This window comes from Lepidochelys kempii, chromosome 1 (assembly GCF_965140265.1).
Source record: "Lepidochelys kempii isolate rLepKem1 chromosome 1, rLepKem1.hap2, whole genome shotgun sequence".
Lineage (NCBI taxonomy): Eukaryota > Metazoa > Chordata > Testudines > Cheloniidae > Lepidochelys > Lepidochelys kempii.
The window spans coordinates 46810175-46830520 of record NC_133256.1 but is presented as its reverse complement, the minus strand read 5'-3'; the positions used below and the strand labels follow the sequence as shown (position 1 = coordinate 46830520).

General features: G+C 44.2%; 1 protein-coding gene across 1 annotated transcript in view; it reads right to left on the bottom strand.

Moving 5' to 3' along the window:
- The window catches only part of RXFP2 (relaxin family peptide receptor 2), a 32829-nt gene extending 16499 nt beyond the window's left edge, over window positions 1-16330 (bottom strand). Inside the window, 1 exon segment of the mRNA XM_073331460.1 lies at window positions 16284-16330. Within this exon segment, the coding sequence (XP_073187561.1) occupies window positions 16284-16297 (14 nt within the window). The 5' untranslated portion in view covers window positions 16298-16330.
- Window positions 16331-20346: the final 4016 nt, after the last annotated feature.

The following is a 20346-nucleotide window of genomic DNA, read 5'->3' as shown; positions in this document are numbered from 1 at the left end:
GAGTTTGCTTATGAGAATGTCATGGGGGACTGTGTCAAAAACCTTTACTAAAAATCAAGATATATCATGTCTACTGCTTATTTCCCATCTACTGGGCCAGTAACCCTGTCAAAGAAGGAAATTAGGTTGGTTTGGCATGATTTGTTCTCAACAAATTCCATGCTGGCTATTCCTTAAAACCCTATTATCCGCTAGATGCTTACATATCTATTGTTTAATAATTTGTTCCAGTATTTTTCCAAGCATTGAAGTTAGGCTAACTGGTCTATCATTCTCCAGGTCCTTTTTGTTCCCCTTTTCAAAGGCAGGCACTATGTTTGCCCTTCTCCAATCCCAGAGGATTTCACCCATCCTCCATGAGTTCTCAAAGATAATTGCTAATGGTTCTGAGATTGTTTCAGCTAGTTTCTTAAGTATTTTCAGATGAATTTCATCAGTCCCTGCTGTCTTGAATACATCTAACTTATCTAAATATTCTTCAACCTGTTCTCTTCCTGTTTTGGCTTGCCTTCTTTCCCTCGTTAATTGTGTTCAGTAGCTGGACACCCTTAACCTTTTTAGTGAAAACTGAAGCAAAATAGCCATTAAACACCTCAGCCTTCTTGATGTCATCTGTTAAGGGGTCACCTTTCCCACTAAGTAGAAGACCTACACTTTCCTTTGTCTTTCTCTTGCAATCAGAAGAGGCCTAATTTCCTTCTTTAAATACATTAGGAGCCTTTTATGTCCCTTGTTAGGCTAAGGCGCAAAATGCGTTATGCCTTTCTGATTTTGTCCTTACAACCTTGTGTGTTTCTTTTATACTCCTCCTTAGCAATTTGTCCATGTTTCCATCTTTTGTAGGATTCCTTTTTGATTTTCAGGTCATTAAAGAAAGCTCCTGATGGTGCCATACTGGCCTATTTACTAATTCCATATGTGATATATAATTTATGCTTTGTCTCCACTAATCTGGGATTCACTAATTTGAGTGTCCAGTGATATCAGATCTCAGTCTCAAAGAACTATGATTTCCTGCTTGATTATTATTAAGCTTTACAGAGGAATAAATTGCAGCAAACATTCTGGAACATAAGCCCTACCATACTGGGTCAGACCAATGGTCCATCTATCCCAGGATTCTGTCTCTGATAGGAGCAAGTACTAGAGCTTCAGGGGGAGTGTACAGAACAGGGCAATTTGGAGAGATCGACCCCTGTGTATTCCTCCTGGCTTCTGGCAGTCAGAGATTTAAGGTCATTCCGAGTCTGGGGTTACATCCCTGACCATTTTGACTAATAGCTACTGATGGACCTATCCCTCCAAGAACATATCTAGTTCTTTCTTTAACACAATTATACTTTTGGCCACCACAAAATCTCATGGCAATGAGTTCCACAGGTTAATTGTGCACTGTGTGAAAAAGTACTTCCTCTTGTTTGCGTTAAACCTGCTGCCTATTTATTTCATTGTGTATTGTGGGAAAGGGTAAAAACATTTCTCTGTTCACTTTTTCCACACCATTCATGATTTTATAGACCTCTATTGTATCTCCCTTTAATCCTCTCTTTTCTAAGCTGAACAGCCCTAATCATTTTAGTCTCTCCTCACATTGAAGCCGTTCCGTACCCTTAACCAGGGCTGAGTTTCCAATTAGGCACAGTAGTACATGCATAGGGGTTCTGGCATTCTAAGGGGGTTGTCAAGTATGTGATTTTCTAGCCCAATTAGACTATTTGTAGCTGACAGTTGCCAGGGTTTTTTAGCAGTTAAGAGTTGTGGTATTTTGGTCTATTTTGCTGCCCTGCTGCCACTGGCCACACTATGTGGAGTTCCTGGGGAGGAGGGATCCTCCTGATCTGCCCCATCCCCTGCTGGCACACCACACACACCACTTGTCTCATGTCATGCCCCCTCCCCTTAGGTAATGTTTGCTGCAGCATGCGCAGAACTCTTGTCCAAGGGAGGCAGAATTTTTTTTCCTGCAGAAAGTGTGCTGCAGTTCTGCCTTTTGCCTACCAGAGGCCGCTGTGGCACCAGAACCGGCTTGCGTTGAGGCTGACTGTTCTGGTGGGTGGCGGCAAACAGCTAGCAAGCGGGTGGCGGGTGCATTTTTTCCTCCAGTGAAAAGTCACAGCCTCTTTGGAGCCAAGTTAGGAGGCAGAGTGGGCCACAAAGAGCTGCTGGGAGGTCAAAGGGCCACATGGGGGTGCGGGAGGGGGGTCCAGGCCAGGCCACATGGGGAGACGGGGGTGGAGCTGAAGATGCTGTGCCTAGGGGCACGTAAGTTGTAAATCTGGCCCTACCCTTAACCATCTTTGTTCCCCTTCTCTGAACATTTTCCAGTTCCACAATATCCATTTTGAGATGGGGCAACCTTAGGGCAGGGGTGGGCAAACTTTTTGGCCCTACCAATGCATATGATAAATAAAAATTTTAAACCATATATCTATTGCTATAGCAAGCATTGGTAAAAAATTTCATTTTTATTAATTTCAGGTTATTCATTGATTAAAAAGGAAAGTACATTTGCTGCTTATAGTTTTTCATGGTTGGCACCAATCAGGTGTAGACATGTGCGTAGATCTAATTTTTGAGCTCAGTTTCACACCACTTCACTCCCGCTTTACCACAAGGTAAGTACCGATGGAATCAGGCCCTGGTACTCAAAAGAGGAAGTGGAATTTGAACTAAAAGGAACCGTTCTAATCCAATTTACACTGGGAAAAGCAGGAGCTGTTTCACTTAAGTCAGTGAAGTAGCAGCACTGGTATGAAATCAGAGGCAGGCCCATCAGTAGGGCCCTACCAAATTCACAGCCATGAAAAATGCATCATGGACCGTGAAATCTGGTCTCCCACTGTGAAATCTGGTCTTGTGTGTGCTTTTACCTTATACTATACAATTTCACGGTGGAGACCAGCATTTCTTAAATTGGGAGTCCTGACCACAGTTCCCAACATTCACGTGGTAAATAAGCACCCTGACTTTCACAATAAGCCAGAAATCAAGTTAATACCATTTCAAAACAAGGCCAAAACAAGCCAATCCCTAAAAACCCCAACATTCTATGTGACTAGATCACCTTGGCAGGCAGTCTGGCATTGTGGTGGGCCCTCTGTGCACCCCTGACTCTCTCCCCCCTTTGCCCCTGCTTGCCCCCTGTCATAAATATAAAGGAAAGGGTAACCACCTTTCTGTATACAGTGCTATAAAGTTCCTCCTGGCCAGAGGCAAAATCCTTTCACCTGTAAAGGGTTAAGAAGCTAAGGTAACCTCACTGACACCTGACCCAAATGACCAATGAGGGGACGAGATACTTTTAAATCTGGGGGGGGGGAGGAGAGCTTTTCTCTGTCTGTGTGATACCTTTGCCGGGAACAGATCAAGGACGCAAGCCCTCCAACTCCTGTAAAGTTAGTAAGTAATCTAGCTAGAAAATGCATTAGGTTTCTTTGTTTTGGCTTGTAAATTCGCTGTGCTGGAGGAAATGTGTATTCCTGTTTGTGTGCCTTTTTGTAACTTAAGGTTTTGCCTAGAGAGATTCTCTATGTTTTGAATCTGACTGCCTGTAAGATTATCTTCCATTCTGATCTTACAGAGTTGTTCTCTTATTTTTTTGTTGTTGTTCTTCTAATAAAGTTCTGATTTTTAAGAATCTGATTGGATTTTTTGGGTCTTAAAAATCCAAAGCTGGTTTGTGCCCATCTTGTTTATTCTCAAGCCTCCCCAGGAAAGGGGGTGTAAGGGCTTGAGGGGATATTTTGGGGAAATAGGAACTCCAAGTGGTCCTTTCCCTGTTCTTTTTCTAAATCACTTGGTGGTGGCAGCATACCGTTCAAGGACAAGGCAAAGTTTGTATCTTGGGGAAGTTTTTAACCTAAGCTGGTAAAAATAAGCTTAGGGGGTCTTTCATGCAGGTCCCCACATCTGTACCCTAGAGTTCAGAGTGGGGACGGAACCTTGACCCCTCCCCTTGCCCCTGCTTGCCAGGAGCCGATCAAAAAAAACAAAACAAAAAATAAAGGCAAGCAGCAACAAGTTGCAACAAGCCAAAACCTAGCCAACAAGCAACTCACAAGCCATTTAAGCCAAAAACAAGCCCAATTTCTGCATTTTTTTCGTGGGTTTGGCATGTCTGACCCTGACCCAATAGAGAGTTGCAGGGGGGGTTGCAAGGTTATTTTAGGGGAGTTGTGGTATTGCCACTTTTATTTCTGCACTGCCTTCGGAGCTGGGCAGCCGGAGAGCAGTGGCTGTTGGCCAGGTGCCTGGCTCTGAAGGCAGTGCCCTGCCAGCAGCGGTGCAGAGTTAAGGATGGCAATACTATACCATGCCACACTTACTTCTGCACTGCTGCCTTCACAGCTGGGCAGCTTGGGAGTGGTGGCTGCTGACTGAGGGCCCCGTTCTGCAGGCAGCAGCGCAGAAGTAAGGGTGACCATACCGTACCAGGCCATCCTTACTTCTGTGCAGCTGCTGGCAGCAGCGCTGCCTTCAAAGCTGGGCTCCCAACTAGAACCTGTTGCTCTCCAGCTGCCAAGCTCTGAAGGCAGCACTGCCGCCAGCAGCAGAGCAGAAGTAAGGGTAGCAGTACCTCAACCCCACCCTACAATAACCTTGCAACACCCCACCCCCATAACTCCTTTTTGGGTCAGGATCCCTCCAATTAAAACTCCATGAAATTTCAGATTTAAATAGCTGAAATCATGAAATTTACGATTTTTTAAATCCTCTGACTGTGAAATTGACCAAAATGGACCTTGAATTTGGTAGGGCCTTACCCATCAGCTACTAAATTTAATGGGGCCTGGCTCTAATGTCATACTGATTTTACACCAGGGTACCTCAGTTAACTTCAATATGGTCTGTGTTATGTAGAAGGTCAGATTGTCAAAAAGTGTGATGGGGATAGTCAAACTTAGTGGTCAAAGCTGTGGCAGTGAGACCTAGTGGCTGGAGCCAGGGGGTCACAGCAAGAATCAGGAGTCCAGAATGGGGTTGGAACAAGGCTGGAGCAGGCTAAGGCTTGGAAAGTCTGTTGCCACTATCAGGCAAGGAAAAGTTCCAAGCCTTGGAGTGAGGTTGAGCAGGCTGAGCTGCTGCTCCTCCTGTGAGGCTTCTATATCTACCCTGCAATTCACCAGACCACTTCTTGGCGTGTGGATTGGCTGGAGCCTACCACAGAAATGATTCATCAGTGCATGTGACTTAATCAGGCTCGAGTTCAGGAGCACTCATCACTTTACACGTTAGATGATTGTAATGATCCCTTCTGACTTTAAAATCAATGAATAGAATTGCACTCAATATGAGAACAGAATCAGGCCCCTACTGATTCAAGTAAATACAGTTATGTCTCAGGAGGCCTATCACCTTCTAGCACAAATAAGTAGTTCACACAAACATGCCAATTCATAATAATGGACTTATTTCTTTGGGAAATGTGTTGGATTTGCACAAAAGAAACTGAACTATGGAAACTATATTTTTGCTGTGTCTGAGAAGCATGGAACATCTAGGAAATGCACTTTAAATTAGACTGGGAAGTACATGGACTTTGGAAGCTAATTTGGTATGTGTTTTTTGTCTTTTAAGAATCTGAAGCTATGCTGTAGCCCCCCCTGCTGGATTGAGGTACAATATACCTGGCTGACACTCCCTGGGCTTCACATGAAGAAAGTAATAGTGTCTGGCCGAGGGTAAGGCTCCTTAAACTTTCATGTGGGAAGAATAATTTAATTTTACTGCGTGATATAACCCTGATTCTGTGAAGCAAGATGGATCTGTGTTTCAGCTATCTTTCATTAACTGCTTCTATTAACTATTTCTATTATTAAAAGGCTGCCAAGCTACACTTGTCATTCTTGTGGCACCTTAGAGACTAACCAATTTATTTGAGCATAAGCTTTCGTGAGCTACAGCTCACTTCATCGGATGCTTATGCTCAAATAAATTGGTTAGTCTCTAAGGTGCCACAAGTACTCCTTTTCTTTTTGCGAATACAGACTAACACGGCTGTTACTCTGAAACTTGTCATTCTGTAAGTCATCTATGGGAAAAAAACTTTCTAGTGGTGGACAATATTATGGACTTTATATTTCTTTTTAAAGTAAAAACTGATTGTTCTTCAGGAAAAAGTAACAAAGTTTGTAACCATATTGTTCAGTCTCTCAGACTTCTGAATTTATATTTTAAGAGCTGGATTATGCTTTCAGTTACACAGCTATGCAAAAGTGTTAATTGCCCACTTCATTTTAAGTGGTACCCTACAATGCGTGCCAACCTCTTATGCTTTACAGTCTGTCCCACCTTGTATTTATCTTGAACACTCTGCTTACAATATTTTAGACCTGAGGAAGAGCTCTATGAAGCTCGAAAGCTTATCCCTTCCACCAAAAGAAGTTGGTCCAGAAAAATATATTACCTCACCCACCTTGTCTCTCTCATGCCTACTAAAGTCAGTGGGAGTTTCATGGCTGTAACAGAGAGTAGAATTTGGCCATAAGACCATATCCTATTTCTAGAAATTAAACACTTAAACACTGAGAAGCAAAACCACATTGGGAAAGTCTGGTTGAAATCCAGTAGAAATTAAGGGCTTGTCTACACTTACCAGGGGATCAATGTGGGCCGATCGATGCATCGGTGGCCAATTTAGCCGGTCTAGTGAAGACCCACTAAATCGACCACAGATGGCTCTGTCAACTCCTGTACTCCACTGGAACGAAAACAGTAAGGGGAGTTGATGGGAGAGCGTCTCCCATCAACATAGTGTAGCGTGGACCCCTCGGTAAGTAGATCTAAGGTACGTCTACTTGAGTTACGCTACTAACGGAACTGAAATTTTGTAGCTTAGATCGACTTTCCCAGATAGTCGAGACAAGGCCTCAGGTATTAAACGGAATGGCATTGGGCATGGTAAATTGCAGAGGTTACTCCATAGTTTTGTGGAAATATGACATGATGACATTGGGCATCCTAACAGGGCTATTCAGAGGACCATTCACAGATGTTGATCTGGCTTTGGTTTGACATACAGGACCAGAAAGAAAGTTGGGAAATGTTTATTGTAAGAACCCTTTACCCTATCCCCACTAAACATCATGTCCTAGAAAAACAGATCAACCTTCAGCTCATGAAGAACACGAAAGGCCACTCTGTGGTAACCAAACACTTTTGATATAGGCTGTACCTGTTCATTAAGTCTTGAAGTGAGGGCGAAATAATTATTTGATGGGATTTTTCATTACATAAAGAACATTTTAAATTTCATTTTACTGGTGTAAGACAATCACGTGAAATAACTTACTAGATCTGATTTGTTAAAAGTCCTAAGCACAATGCATGCACAAAAACAAACACTGCATTTCTGCACTTAGGTTACTCTTGCAGTTATCATGATAGTGGATGCAAGTGGCTTCATATTGTAGAGAGTTTGTCCTGTAAAGTACATAAGAATCCAGCCATTACCTTTGCTGAATATTTCATAGCAGTATTAAAGTTGTGTTGACTCAGATTTTATTGGTGGTTTTGCATTTTGTCCTAAATGCATCCACACACATCCACACACCTATTTTGAGACACTATATTACACTTCCAAAGTACCTTGGACTGATTTTCCTTTCACTTAAACTTTTTTGAAACAAGAGAACCATCCATTATTTTAAGAACTAAATCATGCATGTTCAAATCTTACAGAAACTTAGATAGAATTTTTCCTATACTTATATAAACAGAATTTGACCCCTACATAACTTTAAATATTCAAACTCTCACCAGTACTTGCCTGCTAAATTTCCTCTTAGATCAAATTCCTTGTTGTTAGGATTCACTTAATTGTTGCCTAAATCCTAGTGGCCTTTCATAGCTCGAGAAATTAAGAAAAGCATTTTCACCCCAGCTATCACTTTCACATCTATAACCTTCTCAGAGAGGTTTTTCCTCACAGTACCCTCATTCCAAATTACACAAATTCCCTTTGCAATTAAGCTTGTTATAACAAAGCAACAAGAAAGAGATCTGGTTCCCACTGATGATACATTTAATATTGCTGTAAAATCAGTCACAGCAGTTGCTGCTTTTGCAGTTTGAAAGTGGTCACATGAGCAGCTTAATCAAGACCAAAATTATAGACAAGGGAAGCAGAACGGTTTGTGTGTTGCTCACTTTGAAAGTATAAGTGCCATCTGATACCTAGAGAGATCCACTGCAGCATGAGTTAATTAAGCAATATGACACAACAGACTGTGCAGAACCACTAACAAATGCAATGAATAACCTCAGGGAATAATACAGCACTCCTGTGTTGCGGATCGTTCAGCCATATGGCTTACTCTGACGTGAATTGTGATTATAAAGTGGTTGTATGGTTTTATTTTTAAAAGAGTAATTTTTAAGCATTGCTTTAGACATTTCTACTCCTGGTAAACTAGTTCCTATGAAATTGTTTTCTTTAAATGTTAAACATAATATATAAATCATAGGGTCAGATCCCCAACTTGTGTAAATCAGCATAATTTCTTTTGAGCCAATGGAATTATGTTGATTTACACAAGCTGAGGATCTGACCCATAATGCAAATAACTGATGTCATTTGTTTGCTATCTTTTTCTTTTTAGATTCTCCAGCTGCCATTGAATTTATGCCTCCAATTTAGTTTTTTCCATTAAAAATTGACACTCAAACATGAGAACACAGCATAGGGAGCGGGGAAGGGAGAGTCACAGATGGCTACAGCCAAAGCACAACTTCGGAGAAGAATAAAGTTCAAAACAGACAGATGATTGGAACAATGAGCAAGGGCTGGAAGGGTAGGGGAAAGCGTTCAGACACCAGCATGACTTTTACATTGATGTTCTTTTAAAACAGCAATAAGATCCTCAGCCCTAGTGCACTAATATACCTCCTGTCAGTCACAAGAATATTTTTAAAAGTTTTACCATTAGTCCAACTTGATAAACATTGCTGTAACCCCCAAGGAGCTTACCTTGGTGCCTGGGTCTCTGTGTGCTAATAACTCAAGGAGAGGCGAGCTGACCTTGGGAGGCATGAGGGCCTTAGGCAGACTCATGGTCTGCTAGGCAACTAAGACAGAGAGAAGAGAGACAATATCTGAAGGGCCTAGTAAGCTCAGAGAAATATATAACAGGTGCGCCTGCATGACCACCTGTGTGCTTGCTCAGAGGAGAAGCAGTGTTTGAGAGAAAGGAACGGGGTAGACTGGGAGGTAAAAGCCCGGGGAAGAAGAGCTAGCCTGCCCCTCTGGGAGCACTGAGAGGGGAGAAGCCATTTGGGGGAGTCTGGAGCCAGCCCCTGAACTCTGATTGTCAGCCCCTCTACAATGGCTGAGGAGTCCAGATCCATCTCTGAATCTGAGGATCACTGCTGGAGTTGTGAGTACGGCATCTTTTAGTGCAGAGGTGGGCAAACTATGGCCCGCAGGCCACATCCAGCCCATGGGACCGTCCTGCCCAGCCCCTGAGCTCTTGGCCAGGGAGGCTAGCACCTGGCCCCTCTCCTGCTGTTCCCCCTCTCCCGCAGCCTCAGCGCAACATGCCGCCAGAGGTCTGGCCTGCCACTCCTGCTGGGCAGCGCAGTGGTGGTAACGGGGTTGGCTCTGGCCAGGCGGAGGGGCTTTGCTGCTCTGAGCAGCATGGTAAGGCCGGGTTGGATAAGGGGCAAAGGGCCCTGGGGGGCAGTCAGGGGACATGGAGTAGGGGGTGGTTGGATGGGGTGGAGGTTTGGGGGGGATAGTTAGGGGACAGGGGGCATTGGATAGGCGTGGGAATCCTGGGTGGGCTGTAAGGGGGTGGGGGTGTGGATAGGGGTTGGGGCAGACAGGTGGGATCCTGGGGGGCAGTTAGGGGTCGGGGTGTGGATGGGGGTTGGGGCACTCAGGGGACAGGGAGCAGGGGGGTTGGATAGGCGTGGGCATCCCGGGGGTGCCTGTCTGGGGGCAGGGGTATGGATGGAGGTTGGGGCAGTCAGGGGACAGGGAGAAGAGGGGGTTGGATAGGGGCCGGGGTCTTGGGAGGGGGCGGTCAGGGGACAAGGAGCGTTGGATGGGTCAAGGGTTCTGAGGGGGGTGGGAAGTGAGAGGGGGCGAGGGCTAGGCTGTTTATGGAGGGCCGAGCAGGGAAGGCTCCCCAGAGTTTTGCACCCCCGCTGTGGCCCTCAGGCCAAAAAGTTCGCCTGCCCCCGTTTTAGTGAAACCGTCAGGGAAACTGTTGGGAGTCCCTCTATTCCCTGAACTGTGTCCTCAAGCCAAGGGATAAGGGTTTGGGAATTTTATTACCTGCTGCCTGTTAAATATGTGGAGGGACTTACCATCTTATCCCGTTTGTGAGTCTTTTGGGCTGTACTGAGTCAAGTCAGACAAGTTGCTTATTGCTGCTCAGAATATACCGTGGTCACAGGTCATCCCAGGCCCCAACAATGTATGAATACCACCGGGACACTAAATCTGACTCTTGCTTGATCGGGTCACATGAGTGGGGAAATTTATGGGTATTATCAGCTGCGGAACCGGTGTCCTTCAGAGTAGCAGTTTCCCTGTTAAGTTGTATTTGCTTCCTGTTTAATACTCTGTTGAATATATTGTGTGTGTTTGTGTTACTCCTTGGGAGTCTCTAACTAGCTGACAAGTAAGTGGTTAGAATTTTCCTTCCAAGTTGTCCTGGTGACCCTGCCAGGAAGGAGTGAGTGAAGTGGAGGCGCTGCAGAAAAAATTCATAGGAGAAGAAAATAAGGAAGTTAAACCCTGCTAAGCTGGAGGTGGGATCCAGACAAACTCGGGCCTGTCCATCAAAACCCATAAGGAGACTGGTGTTAAAGGAGTAACCCAATAGATAGGGGCAGTACATTGCAGTCCTGAAAATAAGTGGGAGTTCGACTCCTGAGGGTGGGATCACAAGGTATCACTCCTCAGCTGCCCCCTAACTCTGTAGGCACCTGTACTTCTGCTGGTTGGCACGTACACTACCTGAAACCACCCAGCAGCTGGGTGCCTAACTCCCAGCAGAGTTCACAACTTCTGCCCAGTTAACTGTCAGGGCCTGATCCAGTAGACATGCTCAGAGGTTGCCTTTGAGCATGTCTACCAGATTGGGCCTTGCACAAAGCACAGCTGGAGATGGTGGTACCTCCCACCTCTTACTCAAGAGCCTAGTCTTCAGAGCATTCACACAGGATGGGGCAGACTCACGTTCAAATCCCCACTCTGCCTGAGGTGGAGCAGGGACTTGAATTGATGTCTCCTTCCTCCCATGAGTGTGAACCGAGCAGGTGGATTTCAGATGTGCTGGGGTTGTTGGGCTTGCTCTCTCTCTCCTGCTGAAGCTGTTCCATTTTGTACAAATAATCAAATATTCTTTGGGAGAGAATAAGAGAGACTGACTGACTGACTCTCTAGTCCAGCGGGCTTGGGCACTCACCTGCTCAGGTTCAAGTTCCTCCTCCAGTGAATATTTTAGTGTTCTACATAAGTGGAATATGGCCAAAAGTAAGAGGATCAGCCTCTCACATCATGGGTGAGCATACTAACCACTGCGTAAAACAGTAGTAGTGGCCAGCCATGCCAAACCCCCACAAAAAACGCAGAAATTGAGCTTGGTTTTGGCTTAATTGGTTGAGAGTTGCTTGTTGGCTAGTTCTTGGCTTGTAGCTTGTTGTTTGTTTGGCTTGTTCCTGCTTTTATTTATTTATTTATTTTTTTGATCGGCTCCCAGCAAGCATGGGGGGCAAGCAGGAACTAGGGAGGAGAGAGTTGGGGTGCACAGTGGGCCCACCACAGTCCCAGACTGCACGGCGGGGGGGATCTAATCACATAGAGTGTTGGGGTTCTTAGGGATTGGCTTGTTTTGGCCTTGTTCTGAAATGGGATTAGCTTGATTTCTGGCTTATCAGGGTGTTTATTTACCAAGTGAAAGTTGGTAATTGTGGTAGTTGCCCTACTATCACCACCATCATTTTGTGTTGGGTCCAATTCACTGGATTTGTTCTATTGGATCAGGCCCCACGGATGAGGTAGGCAAGGGTTGTGAGTCCAATTGGGATGAGTTACACATCAAGCTGCTCAGTCATGTCAGGAAGGATGCAGGTGGGTGTGTGCTCAGCAAAAATGTATGTGCCTAAGGGACTTCTCCAGTAAGCAGAAGTTTTGTGATTGCTGGTGGCAATGATGGAGTCAGGTGCCTAAGTTTCCCCCTGTGAATCCTGCCCCAAGTGAACTTAGCACTTTTGAAACATAAACCTTATTTGTACAGTATTCATCAGTAAATAGTTGATGATCAACATACTTGCCACACTGTGGTAATCACAGTCATTATCTATTCTAATTATTACTCCTAGGAAAATTCTGCACCAAAAAATTAAAACTCTGCACACAATATTTTAAAATTCTGTATATTTTATTTGTCAAAATAACACAATATAATCATGTCTGTTTCAATTATGTTGGTGTAAGCAGAGTCAGGATGAGCTCTAACCTGACATCTGGTGGCGAGTTGTGGTGGGTTGTGGAAAAGAACTTCAGGGGGTGATCTAATTTGCATAGGCACACCCACCCCGCCTAGATGGTCACTTTGGCTGCTGTAGGAGCCGAGTTTCTCTGTTATTGGGGCAGGAAGAATAAACTGTTGTTATCCTAATTATGTGAATGAAGGACAGTGGAACTGTACTTGGCCTTTTGTTATGATGGAGGGACTCGTCATCAACTAAGCAGCACTTGCTAGGCAAGAGTCATGGGTTCAAAACCCCAGTGAATTGAGAGAGGCTGGGGACAGGTATTAATACCTGGTGGTATGGGCTCCTGGTGAGGGCTCTACATGCCAATTGTACCTTCTCTCCCAACTGTGGAATATCAGAGCTAGTTTTGATTCCATTAGGAGTCTAGTTACAGACCATTGAGCTGAATTCACTTTGGGCCAATGGTGCACCAGGACTGAGGTTTCCATACTACAAGCTGAAATCAATAAAGAGTTAAAATTACTAAGAGCTGAAATCACTGAGTGCTGTGTTAAGTAGTGGGGGGCCTGAAGCTATATTGTGGAGCAGTTTGTGGGATGGCTGGGGTGGCTCATGGGACGACAGAGCGGAGCAGTTTGTGGGACAGCTGGTGGATCGGAGTGGAGCAGCTGGCGGAGCAGAGCGATTCGTGGGATGGCTGGTGGAGTTGAACGGAGCCCCACAGAGAAGCGGGGCAGTCAGCTTTGGACCACGTAAGGTGCCCCTTAACCCCCCCCCTTTCCACCAAGGCTGGGGGGTAAAACTCCGCAGATAAACTTTTGAACTCTGGGGCTGCACTGACCAGGAACAGAGACTTTTGGGTTATTGGACTTTTGGGACTTTGGGTGACATCTGGGTGGGTGGACTCAAGAACCAAAGGGAAAGGACATGGCCCAATTTGCTTGGGGTGAGTTTTTGCTCATGGGTTGTGTTATGAATCCTATTGGTGATGTTTCCCCAACATAATGCCACATTGTTTCTCTCTGTTATTAAAAGGCTTTTGCAACACTCAGACTCTGTGCTTGTGAGAGGGTGGGGGCTCGAGCCGGTTTTGCATTGTGTTATTGGAATGGAAACCCTAGATACTGAACCCGGCCCTTGTTGCTGCCAACTCTGATGGGCAGAAGGGTTACATTGGTAATTTATTTCAAAATATCTGTCAACAAGTATGTCTGTAACAATACAGATAACAACAACAAAAAATTCAGGAAATGACACAGAGCTTTCTTACTAGGCATATTAATACAGAACTTTGAGTAATAACTCATTTAAATTATAATACAGAAATGTATTTGCTGCACCCCTCAAAAGCAGTGCAAAGGCTTGGGGGAATCATGGGTAATGAAGGAGCTGAGGCAGAGGGAAATAATTGTTGGGAGGGAGCCTCGGAGTGAACACGGAGGGTTGTTGGATATGGGTGGGAGAAGTATGGAACAGGATTTTTGGGGGAGGGGTGGAAGGGATTATTAGGGAGTTGGGGGAGCCTCCCCCATGCTGATCCCTAGCGTCTCCCATTCAGTCAGGCACAGCTGCCCCTGTCGCCATGTGTCCCTGCACCCCCACTTCCATTCAGCCCCTGGCTCAGTGCTGTCATCCCACTAGCTCCTGTGCCCTTTCCCCAGTCTGTCCCCGCACTAGCCGTTCTGATCCACAGTCTATGTGATTCCCCCCCAGCAGCCCCCTATGTCCTGCTCTGGCCATCCCTCCCATATCCTGTGCCGTCTCACCTGGCCCCACAGGCAGGGTGCTGTGAGGAAGGCAGCCTCTGACCCCCCCCTCTCTCTCTCTCTGCACCTGACTGCTTGGAGCCAGCTGCCCTCCCTTCTGGTGCCACAGCAGCCTACGTGCTGACTGGGAGCCAGAGTCTGTGATGTAATAAAGGGGGCTGTGTGGTTTCTCTTTTTTTTAGCTTCTTGATAACCAAACCTGAGTCATACTTTTTAGGTGACAAATCTGATGAACTGTCCCATATTGAGGTGTCAGTAGAAGAGGTTTTGGAACAACTTGATAAACTAAACAGGAATAAGTCACCAGGACCAGATGGCATTCACCCAAGAGTTCTGAAGGAACTCAAATATGAAATTGCAGGACTACTACCTGTAGTCTGTAACCTATTATTTAAATCAGCTTCTGTACCAAATGACTGGAGGATAGCTAATGTGATGCAAATTTTTAAAAACGGCTCCAGAGGTGACCCCGGCAATTACAGGTCGGTAAGCCTGATTTCAGTACTAGGCAAACTGGTTGAAACTATAGCACAGAACAAAATTGTCAGATACATAGGTGAACATAGTTTGTTGGAGAAGAGTCAACATGGTTTTTGAAAAGGGAAATCATGCCTCACTAATCTACTAGAATTCCTTGGGTGGGGGTAAACAAGGATGTGGACAAGGGGGACTCAGTGGATATAGTGTATCTAGATTTTCAGAAAGCCTTTGACAAGGTCCCTAACCAAAGGCTCTTAAGCAAATAAGCTGTCATTGGATAATAGAGAAGGTCCTCTTATGGACTGGTAACTGGTTAAAAGATAGGAAACAAAGGGTAGGAATAAATGGTCAGTTTTCAGAATGGAGAGAGGTAAATAGTGGTGTCCCCCAGGGGTCTGTACTGGGCCCAGTCCTATTCAACATATTCATGAGTGATCTGAAAAAAGGGGTAAACAGTGAGGTGGCAAAATTTTCAAATGATACCCTACTGCTCAAGATAGTTAAGTCCCAGGCAGACTGCGAAGAGCTACACAAGGATCTCACAAAACTGGGTGATTGGGCAACAAAATGGCAGATGACATTCAATGTTGATAAATGCAAAGTAACGTACATTGGAAAACATAATCCCAACTATATATATAAAATGATGGGGTCTAAATTAGCTGTTATCACTCAAGAAAGAGATCTTGGAGTCACTGTGGATAGTTCTCTGAAAACATCCACTCAACATCCAGCAGCAGTCAAAAAAGTGAACAGAATGTTGGGAATCATTAAGAAAGGGATGGATAATAAGACAGAAAATATCATATTGCCTATATATAAACCCATGGTATGCCCACATCTTGAATGCTGCATGCAGATGTGGTCGCCCAATCTCACAAAAGATATATTAGAATTGCAAAAGGTTCAGAAAACAGCAACAAAAATTATTAGGGGTATGGAACGGCTGCCATATGAGGAGAGATTAATAAAACTGGACTTTTCAGCTTGGAAAAGAGACAACTAATGGGGGATATGATTGAGGTCTATAAAATCATGACTGGTGTGGAGAAAGTAAATAAAGAAGTGTTATTTACTCCTTCTCATAACACAAGAACTAGGGGTCACCAAATGAAATTAATAGGCAGCAGGTTTAAAATAAACAAAAGGAAGTATTTTTTTCACATAATGCACAGTCAACCTGTGGAACTCCTTGCCAGAGGATGTTGTGAAGGCCAAGACTATAACAGGGTTCAAAAAAGAACTAGATAAATTCATGGAGGATAGGTCCATCAATGGCTATTAGCCAGGATGGGCAGGGATGGTGTCCCTAGCCTCTGGTTGCCAGAAGCTGGGAATGGGCAACAGGGGATGGATCACTTGGTGATTACCTGTTCTGTTCATTCCCTATAAAGCATCTGGCATTGACCACTGTCAGAAGACAGGATACTGGGCTAGATGGACCTTTGGTCTGACCCACTATATCCGTTCTTATGGACATGCATACAGTTGTTAGTGTACATGTAGTCTGCCTGTGTCCACAATACAGCCCTGTCTGCACTTGAAAGGGTTTGCTAGTAGGGGGGTAGAGATACAGCAGTAGAGCTTTACCTGGTATTAGACATGCCTCTTCCCCTTTTGGAATGCCAGTGTTTCTCCACTGGAAGACGAAGGGGTCTCGCCTTACACAAGAGCTATACAAGGTAGGGGAGTGACATCATCGTGGTTCTCCTCTGCTGCCCCACCCAAAGGGACACCGAAAAACATCTGGAAGCAAGAATTGAACTTGAGGGGGAAAGGTTGAGCCCAAGCTGGAAGAGCATCTAGCCTGTGAGTAATAATACCTGAGGTCTCAAGCTGGAGACCAGTGCAGCTGCCTTTCAAGACTTTCTATAATCCACCTGCAATAATATCTAGGGTGAGAAATTACTATTTGTAACCAATTTCTTTAGGGAAACAAGCTTAGTTTGCATGTTTGGTTTTATTTGCTTAGTAATCTGTTTTGTTCTGTTTGCTATCTCTTTAACCATTTAAAATTCACCTTTTGTAGTTAATAAACTTATTTCTTGTTTATAATATAACCCCGTTGGTGAAATTCATAATGGGGGGCAGGGAGGCTGTGCATACCTTCCTCCATATTGAGGGAGGAGATGGATTTCATAATATACCTTTGGGTCCGCACTCCAGGGGAAGTGGGCACCTGAGTGCTGGGATAAGTCTCTGAAGCTGAGTCTTCCCAGAGCTGATCTCAGTGTCTGTGTCATTCTGCAGTTGGGTGTGGTCCTGCCTATGTGTGTGCTGGAGGAGGCTTAATAGCCTGGCTCAGCAAGACAGGTAAAAAGGGCGCCCAGGCTGGCAAACAGGAGGGCTCAGCTGTATCCCAGTACATAAGGTAGCATCTTGAAGGGGGGCAAACTGTTACACCAGCATCGCAAGATATTTACATGCCAGATGCACTAAAGATTCATGTGTCCCTTGATGCTTCAACCACCATTCCAGGGGACATGCTGATGATGGGTTCTGTTCGATAATGATCCAAAGTAGTGTGGACTGATGCATGTTCATTTTCATCATTTAAGTTGATTTTCTTTTTTGCTGGTTTGGGTTCTGTAGTTTCTGCATTGGAGTGTTGCTCTTTTAAAACTTCCGAAAGCATATTCCACACCTCGTCTCTCAAATTTTAGAAGGCACTTCAGATTTTTAAATCTTGGATCAAGTGCTGTAGCTATCTTTAGAAATTTCACATTGGTACCTTCTTTCCATTTTGTCAAATTTGCAGCGAAAGTGTTCTTAAAACGAACAACATGTGCTGGGTCATCATCTGAGACTGCTATAACATGAAATATATGGCAGAATGTGGGCAAAACAGAGCAGGAGACATACAATTCTCCCCCAAGGAATTCAGTCACAAATTTAATTAATGCATTATTTTTTTAACAAGCGTCATCAGCATGGAAGCATGTCCTCTGGAATAATGGCCAAAGCATGAAGAGGCATATGAATCGTTAGCGCATCTGATACGTATATATCTTGCAATGCGAGCTACAACAGTGCCATGTGAATGCCTGTTCTCACTTTCAGAAGAGATTGTAATTAAGAAGTGGGCAGCATTATCTCCCGTAAATGTAAACAAACTTGTTTGTCTTAGTGATTTGGCTGAACAAGGAGTAGGACTTAGTGGACTTGTAGGCTCTAAAGTTTTCCACTGTTTCATTTTTGAGTGCACTTATATAACAACAAAAACTACATTTGTAAGTTGCACTTTCATGATAGAGATTTCACGACTGTACTTGTGAGGTGAATTGAAAAATACTATTTCTTCTGTTTATCATTTTTACAGTGCAAATATGTGTATTGAAAAATAATATAAAGTGAGCACTGTACACTTTGTATTCTGTTGTAATTGAAATTGATATATTTGAAAATGTAGAAAAACATCCCTTAAACAGTGCGATTAATCGTGATTAATTTTTATCACAATTTTTTTTTGAGTTAATCGTGTGAGTTAAGTGCGATTAATCAACCGCCCTAATTTAAATTATTATATAGTTGGGAACCCCGAGGTGCACAGTTGCAACACTCACACTATGGGAACTCTTTTATATTTACAAATATAGTTTATGAATACATTTAGCACAGTCACAAACACCCCAACTCAGTAAGGTAGAGACTACAGAATGTACATATGCACATCCATATACTCGTACCATCCTTTGTAGAACAACCTGAAGCGTTGGCCATGATCTTCCTCATCACCAGTGGCCATCATTCTGGCATGTCCTAAGGACTATATCTCCTTCTCCTACCGCCCTTGGGCTGTGATGCCACTTTTATAATATGATAGGTTTCAGAGTAACAGCCGTGTTAGTCTGTATTCGCAAAAAGAAAAGGAGTACTTGTGGCACCTTAGAGACTAACCAATTTATTTGATCATGAGCTTTCGTGAGCTATAGCTCACTTCATCGGATGCATACCGTGGAAACTGCAGCAGACTTTATATATACACAGAGAATATGAAACAATACCTCCTCCCACCCCACTGTCCTGCTGGTAATAGCTTATCTAAAGTGATCATCAAGTTGGGCCATTTCCAGCACAAATCCAGGGTTTCTCACCCTCCACCCCCGCCAAATTCACTCTCCTGCTGGTAATAGCCCATCCAAAGTGACAACTCTCTACACAATGTGCATGATAATCAAGTTGGGCCATTTCCTGCACAAATCCAGGTTCTCTCACCCCCTCACCCCCCTCCAAAAAACACACACACAAACTCACTATCCTGCTGGTAATAGCTCATCCAAAGTGACCACTCTCCCTACAATGTGCATGATAATCAAGGTGGGCCATTTCCAGCACAAATTCAGGTTTTCTCACCCCTCCACCCCCATACACACACAAACTCACTTTCCTGCTGGTAATAGCTCATGATGCCGTTATGTTTGTTGCATATTCATTAGGGGATTTTCCCCCTTTTCCTTATTTGTATTTCCTCACCTTACTAATGTTGGAGCGTCTTTTCTTCTATAGGTTAGTATATCAGTGATCTCAACTTATCATATATGTCAATTTGTTACTATGGCCCTTTTGTGGTTAGATGTCACATTTGTTACTTCTGTCCTAACCAGTTATTTCGGTTCTTTCCAAGTTGTGGTGTACCTGTTAAGTTTAAAAGGGTCTGAACTTAGGAAGACCCCTACGCCAACCTACTGCAAAGCATCCTTTATGTTAAAGCTCTCAGCCATATATGGACTGTATGCGTTAGCTCATTGCCATCTAGGTGAAAGGTCCCAAACATATGTATGCTAACTTCGTCTTAGCTCAACATACAGGATGTGGCCTGTAGGTCCCTTGTGTTATAGCCAAAATATACTCTAATATAAACCAATTATAATAAAACAAATAATCAAACCGATAAGAAACTTATAAGAAAAGATATATAGGCAAGCAAGCAGGCTAGGCTTAGATGTGTCTCATATACCTGTTATATACATCAGTTCATTGTCAGGATGCTTCTGTGGTTGACTCATGTACCTGCGATCAGAACTTCCTCTTAAACTCTATTTTCAGCTCCCCAAATACTTGGGGTTTTCCATTGGGCTGTTTATCTGTGCAAAATTCATCTGTTCAAAGTTCATAGGCCTCAAGCCTTACGCTAACTTGCTGAAGCTAATGTCTTACAGGATACAAATTTATCGCATTACTGCTGAATATTATGCAAAGCAGAATATAATGCAAAGCAGTGAATATAATAAAGGCAAGCTAGCCCACTGGGCTACAGTGGCACTGGGGGTAGAGGACGGAGAGGGAGCAGGACAAGGTGGAGTGAGGGCAGGGCCTCAGGGGAGTGGCGGAGACAGGTAGGAAGATGGTGAAGGTGAGGCCTTGAGGAAGGGGAAGAGTGGAGGCAGGGCCTCAGGACAGAGTGGGGGTGGAGCACCCACCTGGAAAAATGAAAGTCAGTGCCTGTGAGGGGGAGTCTGGATGGTGCTCCTGCTTGGCATATCAGTAGAATTATAGTTGTAACACAGGAGTTTATGGGGATATATTTCTAATTGGGTTCTGCGGGGATCAGTTCTTGGCCCTATGCTATTTCAGATTTTTATCAATGACATGGAAGAAAACATAACACCATCACTGATAAAGTTTGCAGATGACACAAAGATTGGGGGAGTGG